The sequence below is a fragment of the Parus major genome, chromosome 6 (assembly GCF_001522545.3).
Source record: "Parus major isolate Abel chromosome 6, Parus_major1.1, whole genome shotgun sequence".
Lineage (NCBI taxonomy): Eukaryota > Metazoa > Chordata > Aves > Passeriformes > Paridae > Parus > Parus major.
The window spans coordinates 7,464,327-7,488,560 of record NC_031775.1 but is presented as its reverse complement, the minus strand read 5'-3'; the positions used below and the strand labels follow the sequence as shown (position 1 = coordinate 7,488,560).

Here is a 24,234-nt window from a genome sequence, read left to right as displayed (position 1 = left end):
ACTGGCTAGGGTTTTTCACTCCAAAGGAGTTATATCATCACACCCACACCTCACTGAAATCAACAGAGAATGACAGATCAATGTAAATTATATTCACTAAATATTATTTCTTTCAACTTTATGTATTCTACTGCTTCTAACTTTGTACTGTCAGTTTAAATTTGACATTCAACTATTAGAATTATTTATTTTATACTAAATTTAACCCAGCCTCTGGCAATTTATGGACAACATTCGGGTCAGAGGCAAAAAGTAAGAGTTTAGAGACAGCCCTCGACCCCTAGAAAACTAAAGGTCAAAACTGAGGACTCTCTGAAATCTCCTAAATAAAGCAGATCAATCACGTTTTCAAATCAATAGTTATTCATTTTCTGGGCAATAGATTTATCAAAGTAAATTACTTTGTAGATTTTTGCTTTTTGCTACATCAGTATCTTACTAAATTTGAATTTTAACAGACTTTAGAAATCAATTTAACATTGAAGCTAAAAGTACTTTACTAATAACACACCAGAAAAGGCTCAGATACCAGAGTCAGGCCCAGACTCTGAGGGCATGAGGATTCAAGAGGACTTAAACCTACTCATAGAAGCAAAACCACCTGAAGGCCTTTAGAAGAACTGGGCAGGCTCAGCTGGCAGCTCCATTCACAGCATTAGAGCATCACCAAGAAATGCCAAGCGGGAGCACTGCTGGACAGCAAGGGCAGCGCAGGGCGCCTGCCACACCAAGCAGATGTTTTAAAAAATACTTGCACTTGCAAGCAGACACAGCAGGAACACGGGGGGGGGATCATGCTACCCCAGAAAACACATCTTCACACACACAGCATCACACAAATATCTGGCACTACACAGAGGTGATACTAACTTGGCAGCGGTGTTGGTTATGACCTAGAAGAAGAGAAAGAGAACAAATAACATCAAAACCAACCACACAGAAAAAAGTCAATAGTTTGTAGACTGCAAAGGGCAAAAAGTATTTACGAAAGATTACTACAGCTCTTCTCAGACCATCTACAAATAAGAACAAAAAGTAAATATATGCCTAAAAACCCCAACATGATTAAGGAAGGAAAAAGCGCAGGGATTATAGTTGATCCACCAGGACTTATTGGGGTACTATGGTATTTTGGCTGACCCTTGAACATGATCTTATTGCTGTGCATCCTTAAAAGTACTACTACCAAAGTGAAGGGAGGAAGGAGTAGAGGGAAAAGAGGATTTTCAGAGTATATTCTCATCTGAAAATAGCAAGTGAGTGGTAGAGACTATATTTTTCTCTTAGATGCTGAATATTCAGGGATGAAGTCTGTTCTCAGGCCACCCTCAGAGTTAGTTTTGCAAGACTGATTTTTAAGTCTTGGTACATGCTGGAGAAACTCCAAAGAATATATTAGTAAATGTTTTAAAGCTAAAACTACGCAAAATGCCTTTGTATGTAACAAAGCAATTGCCTAAATATGACTGTGCCTACATTGTACCAAGAGAAGTGTAAGCCAAGTATGTTCATACTCCATTCCTGCATCTCTGCATAAACCAGTGATGGTGCTTGCACAGTAATTCCAAAGGATATATCCACAGGATAAAGCTGGGAAGCTGGGAGTGCAGAACAGAGTGTGTTCAGTCTGGACTACAGTGCTCTTCCCAATAACTCTTTATGGTGGTTGCACAAATAACAGTAATGGGCTGTGATGTTTATTTCAACTTTTTTTTTTTTCCCCCCAAAGCTTAGAATACCTACATTCTGCTCTTTTCTTGGTTGAAGACTAATTAATCATATTTTGTGCAAAATAAAGAGGAAGAGATCCAGGGTCAGTTAATAAACTTTTCTTCTTACATGGCTGCATGGAATACTATTGACAGAACTGAGCACTGAGGATTCTAACTTGCTGCTGTGATATTTCTGTATCTGGGACTGATACAAAACACCTGACAGCAAAGTTACACTGTTCAGAGTAATATTTCAAGTGAATTTGGCTCCTCCTACTTTTTTCCTTGCAGAACCTTTGATATTACTGCTTCTTCCTACAAATGATCCTTTTGCCTTGGTTAATCCAACAGCAGTTTTCATGATCAAAAACACTCTAATGAGCCAAAGCTGCAGTAAAGGCTTTGCACTTCTGCATTTCCATGGTAAAGCAATCACAGATGACCCTCTGTAGCTACTGATCAGACTCCCAGATTTGAAAGTATTCTTCTAGCTTTATAAACCCTACATTAAGCCAAATATATCAATCTCTTATAGGAACTGGTAGAGATATATTAGGAACAAGCTGCAGCCTGTAAGCTGGAGGTGTATGTGGGACAGCTGGGCACTCATTTACAATGAAACCAAGTGTAATGGCATAATTTTCTGACTCAGCCAGGCATCTATCACACATATAAAATAACATTTTCAAGGCAGAACTACCAAACCCCTAAAATACACCTTAATTAAAGGACTATAAGAGTATGTCCACAGAAAAGAAACACTATGTGCACACACTAAGAATAGCTCAGCAGTCATGTCTTAGTAAAGATTTTTGAGATGTGAAGAGGCTCCTATAGCTTCTTTCAGGAGCAGTAAAGCTTTGCTTCTCCTTATGTTTAGGATGTGATGAGAAAATTCCTCCCAGTTCAGAACCACACATTATTTTACTTTGATTCTATACAGGGACATGCCTGGAACACCCAGCTTGCTGCTCACAGAGGTCACACAGTAAGAGGCCAGTAACCCAAGCCACCTGGCACATACTTGTGGGACAGGTATTTACTGCCCTTGCCCTACAGTGTGAAAAATAACTTCCTCTGGAATGAAAAAGAGGCACATGTTACAAACTATGACTCACTGTTCATATTTATTCATACACTCCAGAGCTTTCAGCACATCACGTTCCACACTCCTAACCGGCTATCTCATTTTTCACCTTGGGTCAGAGTGATAAAGCTTTAATGTAAAATTTATCAGACAAACAGATGCTTGTTATTCTTCACAGATCAAGGAAATAATCTCAAAATTTATTTCAGCTTCTTGATAGGATTTTCCAAAGGGTTTAGCCAAACCTGTAACAGCAATTCACACAAATTTAAATAATTTGGTGAAAAGGGCACAGAATTAAAACATACCTTAAATTCACTTCTCATGCTTGAACTTTCTCACAGGTTTTACCATACAGCTAAGTTTGTGCACGTTTGTGAAAGCACAATTAATTCAGCTTTGGAGCACCACAGTATCACAACCATGTTGTATTATATGGTTAGAACGTTCCCAACAAAGACCAGAGATGATTTTGCAGTGCTCACAGTACTTCTTTATTCACATATATGCATTGTGAGATTGAGATTATCATAGATGCCACCACATCCTAAGATAGTTACAGGCTCCATGTTTTTCTCCACAGAGCAGGAGGCAAGATACTTCTTCATTCATGGATAACAGTCAAGTGAGAGTGAGAATGATAGCACTATTGAGCTCTGAATTTTCTCTGCATGTCAACAGAGACGTACACTTCTCTAAATCTCAGAGAAGTTACTTGACAATACACATTTATTTAGTGCTTCTGGGCTCTTTCATCTTTTCAGAATGTCCCTGCACTGCAAGATAAGTTTTTTTTTATTTTCTTGTTTGTTCATCACCATTACAGATAGTAAAGGCAGATAGCAGTTCCCTAAAATTTTGTTCAAACTGAATAGAAAGGCTCACATTTACTTTAGCAAGTGATGGATGCAGCTGTGTTGTATTCTGATAACAAACAGCCAGAATGCTGAGCCATCCAAAATTTAGCCCCTTCACCCTCACCCCTGCAGGTATTAAGGAGGGTTATGAACATAGTGGAGAAAAAGACAACATGATATACTCTCAGGAAGCTCTGTATATTGAAATAAGACAAGAATTGGTATTCTTCAGAAAACAGCAATTTAAGACAGAAGTATTCTGAGGTTTATTTTGCTGATCTTGCTTACTAACTGAAATTATTTTCTTTTAAACAGTAATTGCTTTACTTAATTATCCAGTATGAGAAGGGATGATCAAATTTTCTCAGATAAGTTAATTAGGATTGTTAATGTTGAGTGCTCAAGAGAGTGGCAGTGAATATTCTAAAACTGCTTGAATCATCTAAAACAGGTGTATGTGCTCTTGTAATAAGATGAAATGTCCCTACTTTGCTACAACTTAAAACCTCTTGGTTTTATTTTTGCAAAGAGCTTCTGCAAAGGGATATAAAGTACTTGAAGATATACATTTGCTATCAGACTTTGAGCAGATTGTCAGAAGTTTCTGGTTTTCCTTGTATAGCCAAGTCCCTAGTGTAAGAAAAAATACTTTTCCCCATATTCCTAACAATAAATAAATTTATTCTGATTTAAAAAAACAACAAACAAAAAACCCACATGTAAGAGACGGTCTGAAGTTTCCCTCATTTGCCTCACAACCATCACAAGGACAGAGACTAAGACCCTGAGGATCCCAAGGGACTTTGTACAGGGGTTCTGGCCGGTTGAGGTTGATGCTTGCCAAGTGACTGTTTGCAGGTATGCTTGTTGTGCTGCCATGGTACCCTGTCTTCATTCCTGCTGGTGAGCAGGGACTAGTACGGAGTGGCCTGTTCTGTACCTTACACCTGCTTCCCAGAGCAACAGGTCTCATCACAATAGCCCAGGAATTTCCCCACCTCCTGGCCAGCTGCCCCTCGCTTTTGAAACAGACTATAAAAGTGACTTTCTGAGTTACTATCTGAGATAGAGATCTCCCCACGGAAGAAGACACCGGCACCCCCAGGTCATCTGTTGGTAGCTATAACCCCCTCTTTTTCTCTCTTTTTACTTTGCCTCTTTATCTCTCTCTCTCTCTTTCTCTTCCTCTCATCTATAGCATAACCCTTGTTGTTGGCACTAAAATAAAGGTGCATTATTGCTGTTGTGATTTAAACTGAAATCTCTTGGTGTCCTTTTTGCACTCTGAGATCAAACAAACCTCTCACGACTCCCGCTTGTGTTAGCGGATCATGACACCAAAAAGAAACTAAAAAGTTGTATTTGTTTGATGGTTTATACATGAAGGCAAAAAAATCAGGAAAACCTGTTTCTTACTGCTTTTTCTCGTGTACTGTAGTCAGAACTCCTCACTCCATAAACCTACTAATAAAACAGGTGACCTGCAATACAGGAATATGGAAAACCTTGACAGCATGGGATAAAACTATCCGGGCAGTATCTGCAGATCATTCATTGTTACAGCAAAGTTAACATTAAAGCTAGCAGATGCAAGACATTCTTCAAACCAGAGGATTCAAAATATTGCAGTTCTGACTTGTTTTGCATAGGAAAGCCAACACATTAAGGCAGGAATTACAGCAAGACATGCCAGTGCTGGTCAAAATCATTTCTCTTTAGCAAAGTACCAAAAGATCAGGTGTGGTTTACAGCAGCTGCTCTCATGTCTGACAGCAATACCTGGTTCTCTGAGACTCCATACATTAGTCAGAACTGCTGAGTTCTACAACCCTGAGATGATTACAGTTACCTCAGTCCTAGTGCTCCCCATCATGCTCTGCTGACTATGGCCAATCCATGCTGAACTTCAGATACCAACAACCATTGCTCTGTAATGGCAGTGTGTGTATGTTTTGGGGGCTACTGGAAAATTTAATGATTGATCCAGACCTTAATCATGATTGCCAGACAAATGCACAATAGGGTATGCACCATTACATTCACTGTTCAGCAAGTTCATTACTTATTGAAATAATTGAAGATGTTACCATATTACCTACCCTCTAGGAAGTCCACCTTCTGAAGCCCTTCGGTTGAGACTCAATTTATGCATCTCAGCCATTTCCCTCAGGGTCTCTGCCGAGTAAAGGCCAATGGGGTTGTTATACTGCCTTGCAGGGCTCAGCTGGTGTGCAGGGCTACTGCCACCAGCCGAAGCAGGGCTTGCTTTGGAACCTAAAGTGCTCTTGGCAGGTGAAATGTCAGAAGTCACAGACTGAGAGGACATGGAAGATCTAACTGTGGTAGTCTTTAGGTAGGAAGAGCTATCTGAAAGGCTGATCTCTTGCTGGTTGAGGTAGCCTGAAAATGTTCCATTGGTTGCTAAAACACTACTCATAGGCCCAGTCGCCGTGTTAGTTAGAGGGCTGAAGGTTGTTCTGTTGCCATTGATTTCCCAAGCAGGTTCCTGTAGTAGCAAACATGCAGGCCAAGAAAAGAAAAAAAAAAGAAAAGAGCAATCATAGAACACATGCAAAAATCACATATCTGCAATTAATACTGTAAACATAGTAATAAACTAGAAATAAATAGATTGGAGCCAAAGCATTCAAACTTTCAGAGAAGATTTTCAACAAAGAAATGCATCGTTTCAAAATAAGGGAAGAAAAACCAACTCAGGCATTTCTTTACCAGGTTTTAGTTGAAATCAACAATTAAAGCTTAACATTAAGAGAGCATTTGCTACTAGTCAACCTCACAGCAATAATTTTATATTAAGCCAACACTGTCCATTAATTTCTAGAATAATTAAGAAATCTTAAAAAAAAGTCTTGAGGTAAGAATCATTTTAGATCACGTACAACCATAAAAGTCAATGCCGTTATTATAAAGACACAATGATTCTAAACCGCACCACTCTGTTTTCTATGAGTGCAGTTGAAGTTATGGAAGTTATGCACTGCTTTTGTTGGCTCTGGTTCATGCTGATCAGGCCATGCAGTAGGGTTAGCAAGACACCAGCAGGACTCGAAAACATGTACTGCTCCACAGAGAGGTTGCCCCTATGCTGATTGTTCCTGCTTAATTTCCACTTGAGGGAATGTGTGCTTGAGTATGTAGGTGTGTGTATGATCCTACAGTCCTGTGCCAGATAATATTCCTAACTGGGACAGCAGCAGATATGGTCTTAGCCAATCTCTCCTACAATACCTACCATAGCAGTCTGTGCTGATGCTCATATTCAAAACAATCTACCAAAAACTCATCCTAAAAAAACACAATCCAACATTTTAGTTCCATAAATGATTCATGATAAATGCACTTTAGTGAAACCAAAATAAGAGGTGATATAAAAAATGAAAAATGCTCACAGCTAAAAGGCCCAGCAATGCTGTCTACTTGCTGCAGTCCAGCTCAGGGGACAGGGACAGGCAGGGGACATCAGCCTGAAGAAGGAATGGAGCCATTGAATCTGGCTTCAATGGTAGCCAGTTCAAGAGGAGGTGGTTGCCTGCAGAGATGCTTTGCCTCATTCACTGGCAATTCAATCATTAACACCTTGCACTCATCTCCCCCCGCATGAAATAGCCTTGCATGAAATACAGGCCTAAGAATAATTTGGCCTCTAATTCTATACTTTTGCTAGTACTGGTTATCATTAATGTAATTTACTAATTCTGATACTATGGTCCATGAGAAAAATAAATATTTATATAATTATATATAATATTTATAAATGTATATATTTATATATAATAGAAATAATTATATATTATTATATATAATAATCCTTTTGGATTTTTCTAAATTGCATACATAAATTTAGGGAGCATGCCTTTGAAAAAAAAAATCATCAAGATAATATGCCTTGATTAATTAAAATTTATTGAAAAAAAACCCTAAAGGGTCTAAGGATATAAATAATCATAACATTAAATACATTTAAGACATTTTGAATCAAAAATGTAAGGCAGATAAAATTAACTGAGATAATTTTTCTTAGTGATAAACAGGAAGAGATTTTAGCTGGCATTAATAGCTGCCCGAGGCTGTAGAAACAGATAATCCTAAAAGCATTTTCAGACCATGCCTTTTTAAACAAATACATTTGCAATACATACTTTGGTCATTATATCCTGACACTGAAAACAGCAAATAAAAATCTCTTCCAGTGGCCTAGTGAAAGCTTCTGGATATCATTAAATAAACAGAGAACGGGTTCTCTCTAAAAATGCGTTCAAAAAGAGGCACAACACCATGTTCAAAAATTAAGTAATCACTTGGCAAACCATTTTCACATGCCAGCACAAAGGGACAAAACAATTATTAAATGAAAAATAAACACAGAGGTAATAGAAAAGAAAAAGGATAGGCTGGAGTTATGTTCATTTTTTACCCTGAAAATTCCACGGCTTTTAGTTAACAGGGGTTTTCTTCCTATACCCCAAAATAAAAGGACATGCAAGAAGAGATGATAGTAAAGTATCAATTTCAACTGCTAATTAGAGAAATGGCAGATATTTCCTTAACCTAATGCATTTTCATAGTCTTGGTGTTACTGGACAGTAACAATAGACAAAGGGAAAATTATAGGACAGTCATAAAAAATTATGGCTAATTATTTTGCTACCTCTTGGCATGAATGGAGTTCTGGTTTTGCTCCTCAAATAATCTCTAGCTGGAATACCAGCATACTGGCAAATCAGCATTAGAATTCTTAAGAACCCAGCAGTGCCAGGTTAGCAATCTCCACTTTGAGTTCATATTTTGGATAGTTTTAGGGCAGTTGTTTTCCCTGTGTTGTGGGGAGGGGGGGGAAGAATGGATAAAACAGGAAGTGTCTAAGGGAGCAGCTGTATTACTTCTTCTAAAGAATTACTGCCCCATCATCAGCATATTTAGCTCTTTCCTTTTGTGACTAACAAAAAATACTGATTCAGTTTACTCCTGGGAGAATATTGTAGAATTATTTTTTCTCTCCAGTTCAGTGTCAAAATCAGATCAATGCAGAATTTCAGAACCCATTTCTGACTGTGAAGGGCAAATGCCTAATACTGAGCAGCAGTACTGAGCTTTCAGCATTGCATCACATGAAATGCAGCCAACATTAACAAACGTCCCCCTGTTCCCCATTTCTCATGCCATTCTGTTTCAGTGGCTGGAAAAGCAAGCTGACATTTCCAGCTCTAGGAGTCTGATGCTACCCCTCCAGCCGACCAGGAGAGGAGGCTCTGACACTGAGCAATGGGCTTCCCTCCAGAAAGATACTGGATCGTGCAGCAATCCCTTACTGCGGGAGGAAAACTGCATAATGCCAGGGAATGAGCTTAAATCTAATATATGTAGAAGGGTCTCAAACCTTTTGAAATAGAAGAAAGCTAAGAATCAGTTCAATTTCCATTCTGAAATTTTTCTTTCTATATCTTTCCATATTACTATTATTATTATTATTATTATTATCATCATTATTATTATTTTATTAAAAATCCAGTTTCTATGAAAGGCAAATATTTCTTCTTATGTATCAGGGACGTGAGAAACAAATTTATATTGGGAGATACAATACCAGGTTTTGCAGGTCCTCTCCCTTTGACAACTCATTTTCTATTTATTTGTTATTGTGACCCTACAGTCATTATTCACCTCTTGCACGTCTGGGAGACCAATTTGAACAGTATACCAGTGAATTTGACCACTCAACATGCCCAAGAAGCAATTGTTGCTTTTAGAGGTAAAAGGGAATGGAGGCACCATGGCACTGAATGACTCTACTCAAAGACATGATCAAACTGCTTTTGGCTGAGCCAGCTCCTCCATCCTATACTCTACTTAAAAAGTCAGTCATCTCCATCTATTTTCTCTTAGACACATAGACCCCCAAATTTGGCAGGAAGCAAATCATAAGTATGACAAGATCCTCACTGGGATTCTAAAATAAGTGTGTTCAGTAGTGTTTCAAAGAAAGCACAACAAACAGCCATATTATTAGAATTGACAAGGCTGTCAATACCTTCATGCAAATGGACAAATGTTAAAGCCATGCTTAGCCCTAAAGCTCCAGCTTGAATGTTTTGAACTGCACTGAGCTGAATCTTCATTTGTGTTGCGTCCCCTCTGAAGAGCTGCAGGAACTCATTGACTGATGGCTTAGTTTAAATCCTTGGGCCCAAGCTTACTCTCACTGTTATTTGAATGCTTTCAACATTAACTATGTCCTTTCTCCAGCTGTGCCCCACTTGTGCCAAAGACTTCACTAAATCAAAAAGATTTGACTAAACTTAATGAAAATTGTTTCTAGTTTGAGATTTATGTCAGATATAGTGAAACTGAAAATGAACCAAGCCTTATTTACAATAATAGCCCCACATACTTATGGTTGCAGAACCCGTATCATCTATAACATTGATCAGCTTTGTGAAATAATGACTGATCTTTGTGAAAAAAGTATGTTTGTTTCCCTAAAACAGTAATAAAAACATAACAAAAAAAAACACAGTGAAAGAAGTGCATGCTTGAAAATTAGTGGAAGCTGCAATCAGATCAGCAATAATGTACAAGAGGATTTATGGTTTTAACTTGACACTGATGTTGCACATGCAGATTGTTTAGCTAACACTGCCATGCCTTAACCTTAGCCAGAGAAGAGGAAAGCTTCTCTTGATGTGTGAGGATGACACTGTCACAACTGTCTTGTTGTGCAGTTTTTTGCTGATTTTTAAAAAATACCATCAAATTCATTTCACATGACCCATCAGTCTAAACACTGTCAAGCAGACATGTGGAGGTGACTTCTGCCTGTGTGTCACAGAATTCTTCATTACTACAGTGATACTGTTAGTACAAATAAAAAAGGGACAAGTAAAGGAACCTTGGTTTTAAAGTGCATTTACTGTAACATACCTTACTGCCATATCAGCATTACACTGTTTCTACCAATGAAGTACTTTTATTCTGGATTTTGAGATTTCTCTGAGGGCACAATACTTTTTTTTCCCTTACAAACAATCCCCAGAGAAGACTTATTCACTTAAAACTTACTGTTGTCTATTAGCATAGACAAGTGACACAAGTGGCACTCCTCTTGATCTGCAAAGGGTCATCGTCCTCCCACCCAGCACTCTAAGGTTACCTCTTGCCCCTGGGTGAAAGACCCTACAGCTAAGATATTCCTGAAAACTGCAAGATAACTAGTTTCCTACCATATCTTCCCCTGGATGCCACTCTTTTCCTCCAGAAAGGTTCCAGTAATTCTCTTTTCCAGCTGCTGGTACTGACTGTAGCCTGTTCAGAAAAGGCTGCCTCCAGCAGCTCCTACAAACCTTTCCTGAGCACCTTGCACAGAATCCTCAAGTGTAAGACAGCAAGCTTCTGAAAATGTGTTGAGTCCTTTGATCCTCATCTCTCTCTGAAGGGTTACAATAGGAAATGTAAAGTGTCTTTCTGGCTTTCAAACCAAGGGTTCTTTTAGGACCTTCAAGAAACCCCTGCAGTGCTTAAAGTTAACTTTTCTATACAGTAGATGGCTAAGGGAGGAAAGTTTCTGTGGTAAACAGCTTTGAAAACCTATGGCAGCAATTTTAAAACTGACACTTGCCAAGGAAGAAATGCACCTAAAATGCACCTCAGAGAGTAATGAAAATCCAATATATAAAAGCTTTAAATGCCTATGGAGGAAGGAGACAAAATTTTCATACCTGTGCGGGTGCTATAGAGTCCCAAAAGGATCATTGACCTTTTTGACCTCTATTGACCAAAAGGTCAATCTTGTGTTGGTGAATAACTCTGATGAGACAGATCAACTCAATGCCTAACAGCATTCTGGGTGGGTCTTCAGGGAAAATGAGAACTCCTTTCCCTTCCTGTCCCTATTATTTTGCTGGTGCAGTCAAACACCAGTTTAAGCAAAATAATGATACATCACTTTTGTTCTAGGAATTTCACAATACTGCTTGGTGACTCTTCCAATAAGTTCCTCCAAAATAACTTGAAAAATCATGATATAAGTAGAAACAATTCTGAGCAAGATAAATTTTTAATTTCATCTTCCCTTGCCAAAAAAGTTTACAAGATCCAGTCTGAAATAACATTATTTCTGCCTCAACTAAAAAATGGCCAGTCAGATTAATTTAAAATGTCACAAAATAAAACCGAATCAAATTATTTCCCCCAGGTGCATTCTCTTCTGCTATTTTGAACCTATTTGCAGCAGTTTCAGGGATGAGGTTACCGTCTGTGCTCTGAATTTGGAAAGCATAGTGTTTATAAAAATTACTTAAAAATGATCTATGGAAGTTGGTGTCAAAAACAGTAGAAAATCATCTAATTCCCCAAGTGTTTTGATCTACACTGCTTTTATTTATATGCATGCTAGGAATGAAACTGGCACTGACAGCAGGGATAAGTTGCAGCAATGGAAACTTTAGCTTCTGTCCGTTTATCTAATCAAATGCATCAGCAATACAAATGCCCTATCCAGAGCTTGAGCCTAGGGATATACACACCATCTTTCAGGTGCCTCGGTGTCTCCAAAGATACAGAAGATGAGTTGCCAGGTACAGTCAGTGTTTATTCTAAAATGAACATTTATTTTATGAAAGATGATGTGGTTTGACAATGGAAACCAAGCTATTCATTTCCTCTGCCACTTGCTGTTATTCATTAAATTGACTTATCCTCTTTATTTTTTTATTCTCAGGTCTTCTGAATTCTATGATAAGAAGCTTGCATTATATGATGCAAGCTTTCAAATGCCTTCATATCCTCTTTCCAAATAAGTGTCATTTCAGTTGCAGCCAGGATTTGTAGTCAGGATTTGGACTGAGACACATTCTAATGGTTCTCCCCAACAATCTACAAAAGCGAATGTAGATTTTGAGAAGCTTCAGTGGCTTCTTGTAGCCTAGATGAGAACAGTTGCTCAGAATTTGTTAGACCAAATCCCATCAGAGGACAGCTGGATGCTTTGGTCCTGCTAATCAGAAATTATCAAAATACAGATCACTAACACATTGCCTTGCAGCAGTTTTGCTGCCTGTGTATTCATTCAACATTTAATTATTTAGGGCAGGCAAAAGCTATTTCCTGTAATAGATATTTACCTTCACAGCAGATAAAAATGGTATTCACTTTGGCTGAGGAGAAATGTGTCACTTACCTTCTGATGGGGAATTACAGCCCTAGGAGAGTCAATTCTGGGAGCTGTGGTTGAAACTGGCACTGGACGTTTAGATCTGGGGATAAAAAAAAAAAAAAAGAGAGAGAGAAAATAACAGATGTGCAATCTGTACTCCTATTTTTCAGCTCTAATTTCATGCCAAAAAGCTGCTACATCAGGGCTGAAAGTTAAGCATAGCCTAGACTTTTCCTGTCAGTCATCAAGCTTTTCCTACATCCTCATTTACAAAGTTATGAAATGAGAAAAAGTTTGACAAAGTTTCTCTGAATGATGAAAATCCACCAGTTATGGAACCAACCTCTGACTTGGGAGATCATCTGTTTTCCAATACTTGTGACAAAATGCATTTTCATAGATGAAAGTCAGCCACAACTAGATAAATTCAAATTTGGGCAGCACTCTGGAAAAAGAGACTTGAAGATGTTTTAAAATGCAGAGGCTAAACTTTGGTGCTGAGGCATCTCTAGATAACTCCTCAAAAAACTATTATTTAATAGCTTGAACTGTATAACTACAGCTGCAATTACTTAAACCTCTCTTCAAGAAGAAACACGGGTGTCATTTCAGACAATTGAGTTTCACAATGAGCAGAACACTACTGAATTAGCCACTACAGGTGCCTGTCTTTCACCTGTATTTGATAAATATATGTCCTTGATCATTTAAATAACCCAAAATAAACCCCACTAAAATGCTCTGAAAACATACAGTTTGCCCTTTTATTTACACAACAAAGAAAGCACAGTGGCAAATGTCATCTGAAAGCACTTCTAGGATGCTCAGGTAAGTGAAGATGTAGTTGTGAGAGGTGTTGTGACAATCTGCCTAGTAGTGAATGTTCCTGAAATCATTCCAGTACATATGGAATCACCAGAAAAAAGGAAATTAAAAACATAATAGTCAAAAGAATCAGAATTATACAAGTAATATCCCATTTCCAACCTACAGATCAGTATTATGCCTCAAATTCTAATCTTTAAAAAGTGCATTTCAAAATTAGGACCAGTACCAGAACTAAATAAAAATACTTAAACACTTACAAATCAAGTAGAAGCAGTTAAGACATTTTGAATTGTTTGCTTTAGACAGGAGATGAAGAAGGGAAGACATTGCAGATGCTTAGAAAATAATGAATGGTAGAAAAAGGGAAATAAAGCTACTCTTGTGGACATTGAATGGAATTGAAAAGACAACATGTAAAATTGATAAAGGCTAACATATTTTTCTAGAGAACTTGATTAACCTGAGGTGAAACTCATTGTTACAAGACATAATTAAGACTATGAGAAGAGCAGAGTATCAGAAAGGATCAAACAGTTATACTTAACAACAAAAAACCCCAAGAGCTGCTTTAGATGGGTTATAATAAGTAAACATACAGACGCTCATTTTCCATGGCACAGCTTAAAAGACCCTCTGTGTTAGGTTCATTATTTCCTAACTGAGGGCTGTGCTGCACTTTCCTCTGAAATATTTACCAGAGGCATCTATCAGAGAGGGAAAGCTGAGCTTAACAGGAACAGGGCTCATCCCCAGTGGCAATCCCTGTATTAATACCCAGCCCCACACTCAACTCTGGTTTAACTTTAGCTGCCACACGTAACACTTTTCCATAAGCAGTAGTGAATGTACAAAAAAAGACCACCTAAGAAAAAGGAGTAGTTCTTACAGGAACTGGAAGATTTCCACTTAGAAGGTATGGAAATTTTGCTACTTTGAGAGCTGAAAACAAAGCTGATATAATAGATGCCTACCATACAGCCAGCTACTATGAAAATGAACACAGCCTGAGGAAACAATGAAAACTGGCATTTTGTTAAACAATGTGTAATTAACCTGTGAAATTCACTGAAAAAGTGTTCCTGAAACAATGGGCTCGAAAATTGTAATTCATACTCACAGCTGAAATATATCACAATATACTCCCAAGATATAATTATCTGAGAAATAGATACCTTCAAGTTCTAAGAACAAGAGCTACACACTAACTGCCTAAAACAAACTTTCCTCAGGCAAGTTATCTTCCCTCAGGAATTAATGCCATACTCTTCCTCCAACCATTTTAGCTTAAGAAGAGAAACAATAGATCATATTTATGAGACATGCACATGTATCATGAAAGACAGCAAAAAAGAGAAAAAAAATCAACTGCAGCTCATAACACAGGATAGCTGAAAACTGACAGTGACAGTTTATCAACACACAAAGATGTAGGGGACAATTCTGCTCCTCTTACCATTATTTCTGAGTAATTTCTGAGTACACCCAGTTATTTCTCTGAGGTGAACTGGTGAACCTGGGCATACCAGGTTAAGTGTCCCCCTGCTCTCCTCACTGATGAATTTTAGTGCTAGAGTTGCTTAGCACTGTAAATGTGGTTTGCCACATACAGAAGTCTAGCAAACAACCACACACTGCATGTTTGATGCTTAGCTGGAAAACAGTTGTATTGCAGGAAAGGAATTTATTTACCAGACTATTCCATCACTTCTGATGTTTACTCTATGTTTAGTTTTTCCTCTCTCATTACCTGCCCACAGAAGATGATGCTAAAGACCTGCATTTCTTCCACATTAGTGATAAAATACATCTGTCATTCAGAGTGTTAGCCAAGATTTGTATTTGACAGCAACTTGGAGTTTTCAAGATGTTACTTGAAAACGATGTTCCTACACACCATTGGATGTTTATAGCTTTGATATTTAAAAACAGAATAATGAGGCTTGCTAGATCTAGCAGAGGCTTGCACAAGAGAAAAGGGCAGAAGAGGTGAAATCAATTTGTGGAATGAAATTGTATGCACTTCCAGAATAAAGTGATTATTTACATAAGAGTCATTACTCCTCCAGGAAAAACATCTGCAAGTTCAGAACATTCTTTTTTTCCTCCCTCACTTGCTAGATGGATCAAATCCTGCAGCAACAGAAGTTTGCTTTTCAAGTCATTATGATGGTGCTGTAGTGAACATATGTGTTGACATTTTAACCCAGTGATTGCAAAATTATTTTATTTTATTCCAAACACTTAAGGGCATACCTGCTCAGTAGGGCTATGAGAAGGATGAAAGCCCAAATTTCACAGATGACTGTGATAATTTTAGATTTTATGTTGTAATTTTTCATCAAGATTCTTTTTCATATGCATTTAATTTGATTTCAACTTTTAGACATTTTCCTCTACATTTTCCAAGTTAAAGATGGAAAGAAAAACCTCTTTTCAAAATGAAAACTTTGAACAGTTCTAATGATGATCAAATATATTCTGGGTTTTTTTTAAACTCTCCTCCTTTCCACAGACACACTTTGTCTCTCCCTCAATAATGGTTCTGTTTTCTAATGAAGTTCAAAACCAAGATGGATGTAGTTTAGCAAAGCAGTTCAATTCTGATAGCACTGCTCAAATGGCTGCCAGAATTTCTTCTTGTTCCCACCTATATAGATCTTTAATTGAAGAGCACTTGACTTCAATCCTGTTAATTTTGTACTCACAACAAAGGTTTATTATAAGCCAACTGCACTGAGGAGTGCAACTGCTGCTTAAGAAAAGGCTGCCAAGGAGTTCTGTGATGCACTATCAGTTTAAATTCCATCCTCAGGGGAGCACAATATTGTACTTGCAAGGAGGTGACATGATCTATGAGATTATAGCTCTTTTTCATCTTCATGCAGCTTTTTTCTATTTCATATCTTCACCAGTCAGTGTCTATCTTTTCTAATTCTCAGGACAACTAAAATCAACATTTCTTTTTTACAGTATGCTTTTTCATTTGTCATTTCATGACACGTGAGCACTTATTTACAACTTGGATATCTTAATAACTGTATCCCAGGATTTCAACTACTAGAAAATGAAAAGGCATCACATGCATATGGAAAGATAATAAAACATATTAGAGTTTAAAATGCTTAGAAAATATTGTACGTACTTTAGCTATCACCTAGCTGAAATGGAGGCATTCTGTAGTAGAGAAGGTGGGCACAGAGCGGGATGCAAAACAAAACATGTAGAATAGGGCCTTGTGATATATATATATATATATATATATATATATATATATATATATATATGTTTTAATGCATTAACATTCCTGAAAATTTGCAGGGGATGATGATGGGAGTGTCAGGGAGAGACGTAAAAAGATGAAATATTACTCATGATTATCAATTTGAGGTGTCCATTTAATAAATGCTAAGATATTAATGTGCCAGTTAAATCTTCAGCTCACCAGTGAATTAGGCAGCCAAGCAGAAGCTGCTACTTGTTTCTAAGTCTTGCAGGGAAAATCTTGAGTCCCATGATACTGTGGTGTAATTCTCTGTGCCCTGTCTGGGACATAAGCAAGCACTCTTAGTGAATCCAACAAGAATCACAGAGACAAAGCCCTGAGCATTTCACAGTACCTAAATACAACTGTGATCACTCTGGGCCTAGGATCCGACCTACTTTCCCTCTCTCAGGATATCATCTGTGCCTGCAATAAAAATGAAAAATACTTCCACCAGCACTTTTGCTCTGTATATATCAATGGCAAATGCAAATATTAGCATTTGGTTGGATGACTGATTCATTAATTATTTCCCTGCATTATGCTGCACTCAGATTGCGAGTTGGGCAATTACACTTTCCAGACCTAATGTTCATGCCCACAGCAACGTAAGGACAAAAGCTTGTTAGGCATAGAAGGCTTCAGCCCAAAAGGAAGCGGCTATCCAATAAAAAAGCTGTTTGGAAGTATGTAATACCTATTTTCCCTTAGAAGGAATCTGAGTCAGAGGCAAGCACAAACATTAAGGGATAGAAAGGGAAAGTGAAAAGGAAGAAGCCTTGGAGATTTTTGTGAAAGGGAGGAAGGGATGTGAACTGAAGCCAAGATGTGAAAAGATGAGATTTTTCCAAGGCTCTCCTGATCTCTCTTTGACTCTTTCTGTTTCTCTGGCATGTGCACAGTCCCTGTTGCATCCTCTTAACTCCTCCCCTGCTGTGGAAAACCCCTGCTTTCCTGAACTGCCACACATTCTGCCCTCCAGCTTGTTCCCTCCTGAATGGAGTCACTGGCTGTCAATGCTTCCATCTGCTCTTAATTGACTTGGTACTGACCCCAACATTCCTCCACCCCAGCAGCTTCTATGGGCAAACAGGGAGGATATCCAGTATCCCTGCAGCTCTGCCCTGGGGGTGACAGTTATCCACAGGGTACCAACTATGAACGCTGAGCACATGTCTGGCACTCACCCAACACACACAGCAAGCTCCACACTTAACCTCCAAGGAGCATGGACACCTTTACTCAGGCAGGTTACTTCTCTGTCTCCTTCTTCCTGTCTTTGCACAGTTTGTAAACCATTTCCAAAAATTTCCTCCACATATCACTACTGAAAACTTAGGTAATCCATAAAAATATGTGTCCATCCAAAAATCCATTAAAAATTTCCTACTAAGGCAATTTAATTCCATTTCAAAACTTGTTTATGCTGTCATGGGCTGAATTTGTATGTGGATTGCTATTAACACTGTTGAAGAAATACATTAATTTATTTCAAATTTTTGTGCAGCCCAGTGCAGACAAACCCACAATACTCTTGAAATATTCAGAAATACCTAAATCAATATTGATTATAAATAGGAAGCCACTACTCTCACCAATAATAAATTGGTTAATTGCAGAATTTGCATTGCCTAGTTATAGATAATGAAGGACCAGAATCAAAAACAAGAGGCTGAAATGCAATCAGATTTATCAGAGAGGGACCAAGGCTTAATGGCATAAAAACTTCAGCTATAGCAGCTCACTTGGAATGCAAAGTTTGGCATAATTATGTATTATTAATGATTTAATTATTAGATTGATTATTTATAATTACTGAGAGATGCTAAAAATCTACTTAAGGTAAACATATAAATAATAAAAAGATTTGTTCATTTAAGATCATCGGAAAAAGTGTTTGGGCTAGGAAATTATCTAGTAAGTAAAACAAAGAATTAGTAATAATTAATAAAAAGCAGAAGATGCACTGAATAAAGTTCTTTGATGTAGCCTATCATAACCTGGTCTTAAGATGTGATGCAACTCTCCCTAGCTATCATAATAAACAAGACTTTTGAAGAATTTAGTAACAAATATTTAAGTAAGTTCTTTAGTTGAAAAATATTTGACATGAACCAAAATTAATTTCTCTGCTTATTCTTCACCTCCCATGCAAATAGTGCACCTGATACTTAGACTGCTCCCATTCCAGTATCATCCAGGTCTTCCTGAAGTCCTGCAACTCTTGGCTTCTTAGCAGCTTCCTTATGGGTGAAAGTCATTCAGGTGCAGATTTCAGAGCAGCAATGGGGACTGATGCAGGGAATTGCCCTAAACAGCCAGCTCCAGATTCAGGAAATCACATCCAAACTCCAAAGATACAACGATTCTCAAAAAGTAACATCAGGCTTTATAACTGCCTTCTGTTCATTTAGAGGAGTTCAAGTGTTGTCCAAACCTGAAGAGATTTCTAACATTACACAGAAAAAGTCTGGTTTTCCCCTTACCACTGAACATTTTCTAAAAGCAAAAGCCTAACTCCATGTACTTCAAGCATCCTGACCACATTAGTTTCCTGAATCTATTAATGAAGTGTATTTGTTTAGTTAATTTTCCTGTAACTCCTCTTCATTTGGATGCAGACCTTACAATGTCTTATGGCTTTTAGAGCACTTCTGATGAAGAAATGTGGGAGAGAAAAACTAACAAACATGGATAATTAGACCCTAACTGCAGTTACCTCACTTAGGCCTGCACTTTCTGTTTCCAAGCTAAAACACTTCAGTAAATTTTCCATTAAGATCTGTATCAGAGATTTTGACTAAAACCCTAATTCTGTGTCTTGAGACTAAGTAGATAAAGTTAGCCAGGAGTTGTCAAAAGAATCTGTCTCCCTTGGAGGTGTTTGAGTGCTGTTTGGGGGTGTCATTATGTCGATGCAGTAACATCCCTGGGCCAGCCTGAGCACACTGCTCAGCACTGATGTGCTCCAGCAGCCACCAGCCAGGGACAGCACAGACACCAAGAGCTGCCCAACCCCAACAGTGCCCGACAGCCAGGCTAAACAGACCTTGGTGTATCACTGTAAGAAACAATGAGCTGCCAATAATTAAGAGCTTGTGTGAGGGAAAAAAAAAATAAAAAAAAATTAGGGCAGACAGCTTTTATAGGGGTTGGTGGGAAAGAAACACCGTAGTGAAAAGGATCCAAAGGAAACTAAAAAACTCATGAACACAAAGAACATCTACAAGACTGATCTAGTAAAGCCTCAGTGTTTTACCTGATTGAAAAATTCCTCATTCCACATCTAAAAAATACTTCCCATCCACTATAATTAGCTTTAAGTGTGTAATTTACATTTTTCCATGACTGTGTTTAAGCTAATCAGCATTAATAGGAAAAGGTCCCAGCCTGAACAGACTATGACCTTGTTCTCTACTGTAACATTTTGGCTAATGTATCTACTTCCTCCTTGCAGACAGGAACTGTTTGTCTGAAAGAATACAACTGCCATGTATATTTACTAAGCTGTGTCAGCCCACTGACTTCAGTGAGATGGGCCCATGGTAAGTGAAATACGTGAAAGAATTCACATGGAGATTATCTTTAGGGAATCCAGAAAATATTTCTCATATAAAACGATGAATTTTAAACTCACCTTTAAGCTGGTATTGGGGGAGAACAAAAAGTGATGTGCACTCCGAGAACAGTTCTAATCCCCAAGTAGAATCTTGTTGCAATGAAAACTTCACTGCCCTTTAAAGCCTTGGCATATATCCACAGTTTCCAGGCTCTTTTCTAAAACTAACAAGGACACTTTATACAGTGAGTGTAAATAGCAATGCACTCAATTAAACAGCTCATGTAAGGAATACATTTGTATTTATTGCAGTGACTGACATTGATACTTTATTTCATTTTCCATGGAAATAGCTGCTCATTATTTCACCAGCACTAAACCTTACTACTCAGAGAGAGCAGCTCACAGTCCTGTCCAAGTGATATCCTGACATCTGTAAACAAATCCTACTGTCCTCTCATACCTGCATACGGAGACAACTGGGCACACAATGGGAGTCACCTCTATTTCAGAGGGAAGGAGGACCAACTCAGTAATACAGTGTAGCTTCCTTAACCCAGTAGTGGGATGTGTTTTTTTAACACTTCAAGCATACAGGACTACCAGAAGGGAAAAAAAACCTTGGCTATTGGTGGCAGATGACTCTTGGATGTTCTAGAGTCACACATCTAAGCAAAATAAGCTAACTAGTATGGCATGTCATATCCACCATTAGTGTTCTTTTTTCTACTTAATATTTTGAATAGTCCAACTAGTTCAGATCATGCTTTCATCAATATTGTGTATATAGTTCAAATTGACCCCAAACTGGGGCAGATACCATCTTATAATTCTTCTGAACATAAATACAGCCCTATTCTGGTTCTGATTTAAATGTACCCATCAGCAGAACTAAAACATGCACAGAATTGGTTACTACACACAGCATTAGACAAAAGACACCAGTTTACAATAACCACTGAGTTCCCCTTGCTTGCAGTCTGCTGTCACCACATGCTTTATTTATAGTAGGCCTGAAATAAATACTGCAGGATCAGCCATCTTTTGGGGCTGCACAAAAAAGGAAGGCTATTAAATATTTACCATAAGTCTCTCATAGCCTTGTCTCTGACACTTTCCCTTTCAGTAGAGAAAAGAATTATTTAGCTCATGATTTTCCAGCAAAAGACAGCCAATTGTGACTGTCTGGAAGTGAAGGGTAGCATCACTGGCATGGCCTGGGAGGGAGAAGTTTTGTCAATGTGCACCAGGCACAGAAGTCTCCACCATCCACTGCTCCTCTCCAGCAGCACAGAGTGATGCCAAAGCAGAGCCTTAGAGTGACACAGGAATGTTTGTGCCAGCAGAATGAGGCACACTCATGTTACAGCACTTTCCAAAACTAAGCCAGTACATTTGGTGAATCCTTTCCAAGGAGGCTGATCAGATTACTTGAGTTATGATCAAATGAATATTGTGGATGCTCCAGTGAAACATGTTGACAAATAATGCCACTCTCTTTTTGCATTTACTGTGCATTTAAAAAAGAAACCCATTTGTACGAAATAAAAATAGACTTTGCATGCATTTTGTTTTTCACTATGAACTGAATACTGCATGTCCCAATGTTTATGGCCTAGTATTTATGGGACAGACAGGCAGTTAAAGATGAACTTTGACTGGCCTAGAATTAAAATGCCTGAGGGCAGCTGCGTAGCTCAAGTAACTGATTAGAAACTGATACTGAAAAATGACTGAGAACCGCAGGAGGTCACAAAAAGACTAAAAGCAAAGCACTGTCTTTTTCCACCCCAATCCAGGCCATTTTAGAGTATGATCATAGCCTTCCAGAGCACGGTCCAGCAGAACCAGCACCAACCCCACCTCAGTACATCTAGAGCAATGCAGGTTTCTAAGGTATAAGCTGCATCCATAGAGGTATATAACACTTTAGAAGATCAGCCCAGTTTTCCTGAGTGCCTCATGGAGTTCTGCTAAGTAATAGTGCACAGTGCCAAAGACACTTCTCTCCTTCTCCTCTCACTCCTGCTCTTTTCTTCACCAAAAAATAATTCACTTCCTAGATGTACTTTGTCCCCTACATTTAAGGAGGCAGTGCTAGTCTGGAGGGTCCCAGATATTCCCAGATCACTGGATCACTGGTCCCTTTCTCCAGGCATCATCCAAATACTTCAACTTCCTGGCACTAGACCGTCTGCATCTCTTAGCTTCCCAGAAGCAGCAAAGGGAAGCACGCTGCAGGCTCTAGAAAAATAGGCAGCCAGACAATGCAGCTCAAGCCCCTAACACGTTGTGGCTGACTGATCAAACCTCTGGCATATCCGGCGAGACTTCCAGTCTAATTTTGTGAGTTTATGTGAAAACATAGCATGGGTGAGGTGATAAGAACCATTTGAAAAGGGAGTTTAGGGAAGGAAGTTGCCAGAAAACACTTGACATCCACAAATGGCTGAACCCGTGGCTGAAACATGAAGAACGCCACTCAGGCCAGCACTGAACATTCATAGGAGATCTGTGTTAGTGTGCCTTGAACAATGCAGGTGGCTACTTCCATTAAAATTAATTAATACACAAAATCACAGAATCCTATTGTTTAGGCAGGCAAGTATGAATGGGGGCTCATAACACTTCCCTTTTGTTCTATGATTGATGTCCTGCAGGTGAATGTCCTGCACAAGTGCTGACACCATGTACAGCTTTTCTTGACAGCCAAATTAAAACAATAACCAGTTCCCCACCCTGAACAAAGCCCACAGGGAATGAAGTGTTATAATAAAAGTGAGTAGCAGCAAACAGTCTAAAGTGTCAGGTAATAAACAATGCTCATGAAACCTTCATGGTCACAATCAATAAAGGGAAAGGCCATCGCACTTGAGAGCCAAGAACCATTAGAAAAATAAAAAGCTTTCTATCTTGGAGCATTTACATTGAGATTTCACATTCTACTGCTTCTTTCATGGCCTTATAGATTAAACAAGCAAGAACAGTTCTACTTCCAGCACTGCAACAGCGAAACCAAGCCATAGATTGCCTGGTAAGGCATTCCATGACCTTGAAACATATTCTGTAGAGCCATGTGAGTACTCCACATACATGTCCAATATCATCACAATTCAGAGCTTAAGTTTTCCTATTGCAATAGTCAGTCTCCTAATGCACATGTGTCTTTTCCATTGGAAAGGATTTCCAGTGTTTCCAGACTTTTATACAAATAGGATAAGCGAGCACTTCCATCTCGGTGCTCTTTATGGCAACTAGGGCTACTTTTCCATAGTAGTAGAACACTCTGCTCCAGTTTCATTGCTGCAAGCCACGTCTAAAAAAAGTCAAAGTGATCTCTTAGCACAGTCATTTTCCTGGTAACCATGTCCCAGGAGATTTTGCCTCTCTTCTGTCTTGTCCATATTTGGTTGGAAGTTACTGTCCTTTGTCACCGCTACCTTCTTTTCATGTTAACTGTTACTCCCTTCACCAAGCCAATATTTGTAAAATTTTTTTTGCTGAAGAAAAAGGATATTGCATTGTAAATTTAGTGCAGGTGACTAAACTGACAATCTTTTTGTCCTTAGGTAAATTAACCCATTTGTGTCCAGGGGAAAAAAAATATTTTTTTAAGGCAAGAATAATATAATTTCCTTATTATAGTGGAGATGCCTTTTGTTCAAGACATTGAATTGAATGATAGGAACCTATGTGTACATCAGTTGGCCAATATCACTTGCAGGGTTTAGCTTCTATTAGTCTGAATTGTGCAAAGCAA

The 24,234-nt window shown here is 38.4% G+C and overlaps 1 protein-coding gene across 7 annotated transcripts in view; it reads right to left on the bottom strand.

Annotated features, from left to right (window-relative positions):
• LDB3 (LIM domain binding 3) overlaps positions 1–24,234 on the bottom strand; it is a 116,689-nt gene that overhangs the window by 52,579 nt on the left and 39,876 nt on the right. For 5 of the 7 annotated variants that reach the window (XM_033515544.1, XM_033515545.1, XM_019007255.2 and 2 more), the window contains exons 4-5: positions 12,850–12,925; positions 5,756–6,162 (exon numbers count right to left, since the gene is read on the bottom strand). In XM_033515544.1, the coding sequence (XP_033371435.1) occupies positions 5,756–6,162; positions 12,850–12,925 (483 nt within the window). Of the gene's footprint in view, positions 1–870; positions 894–5,755; positions 6,163–12,849; positions 12,926–24,234 lie in introns of all 7 variants that reach the window. The other 2 variants (XM_033515547.1, XM_015633161.2) reach the window with 1 other exon arrangement.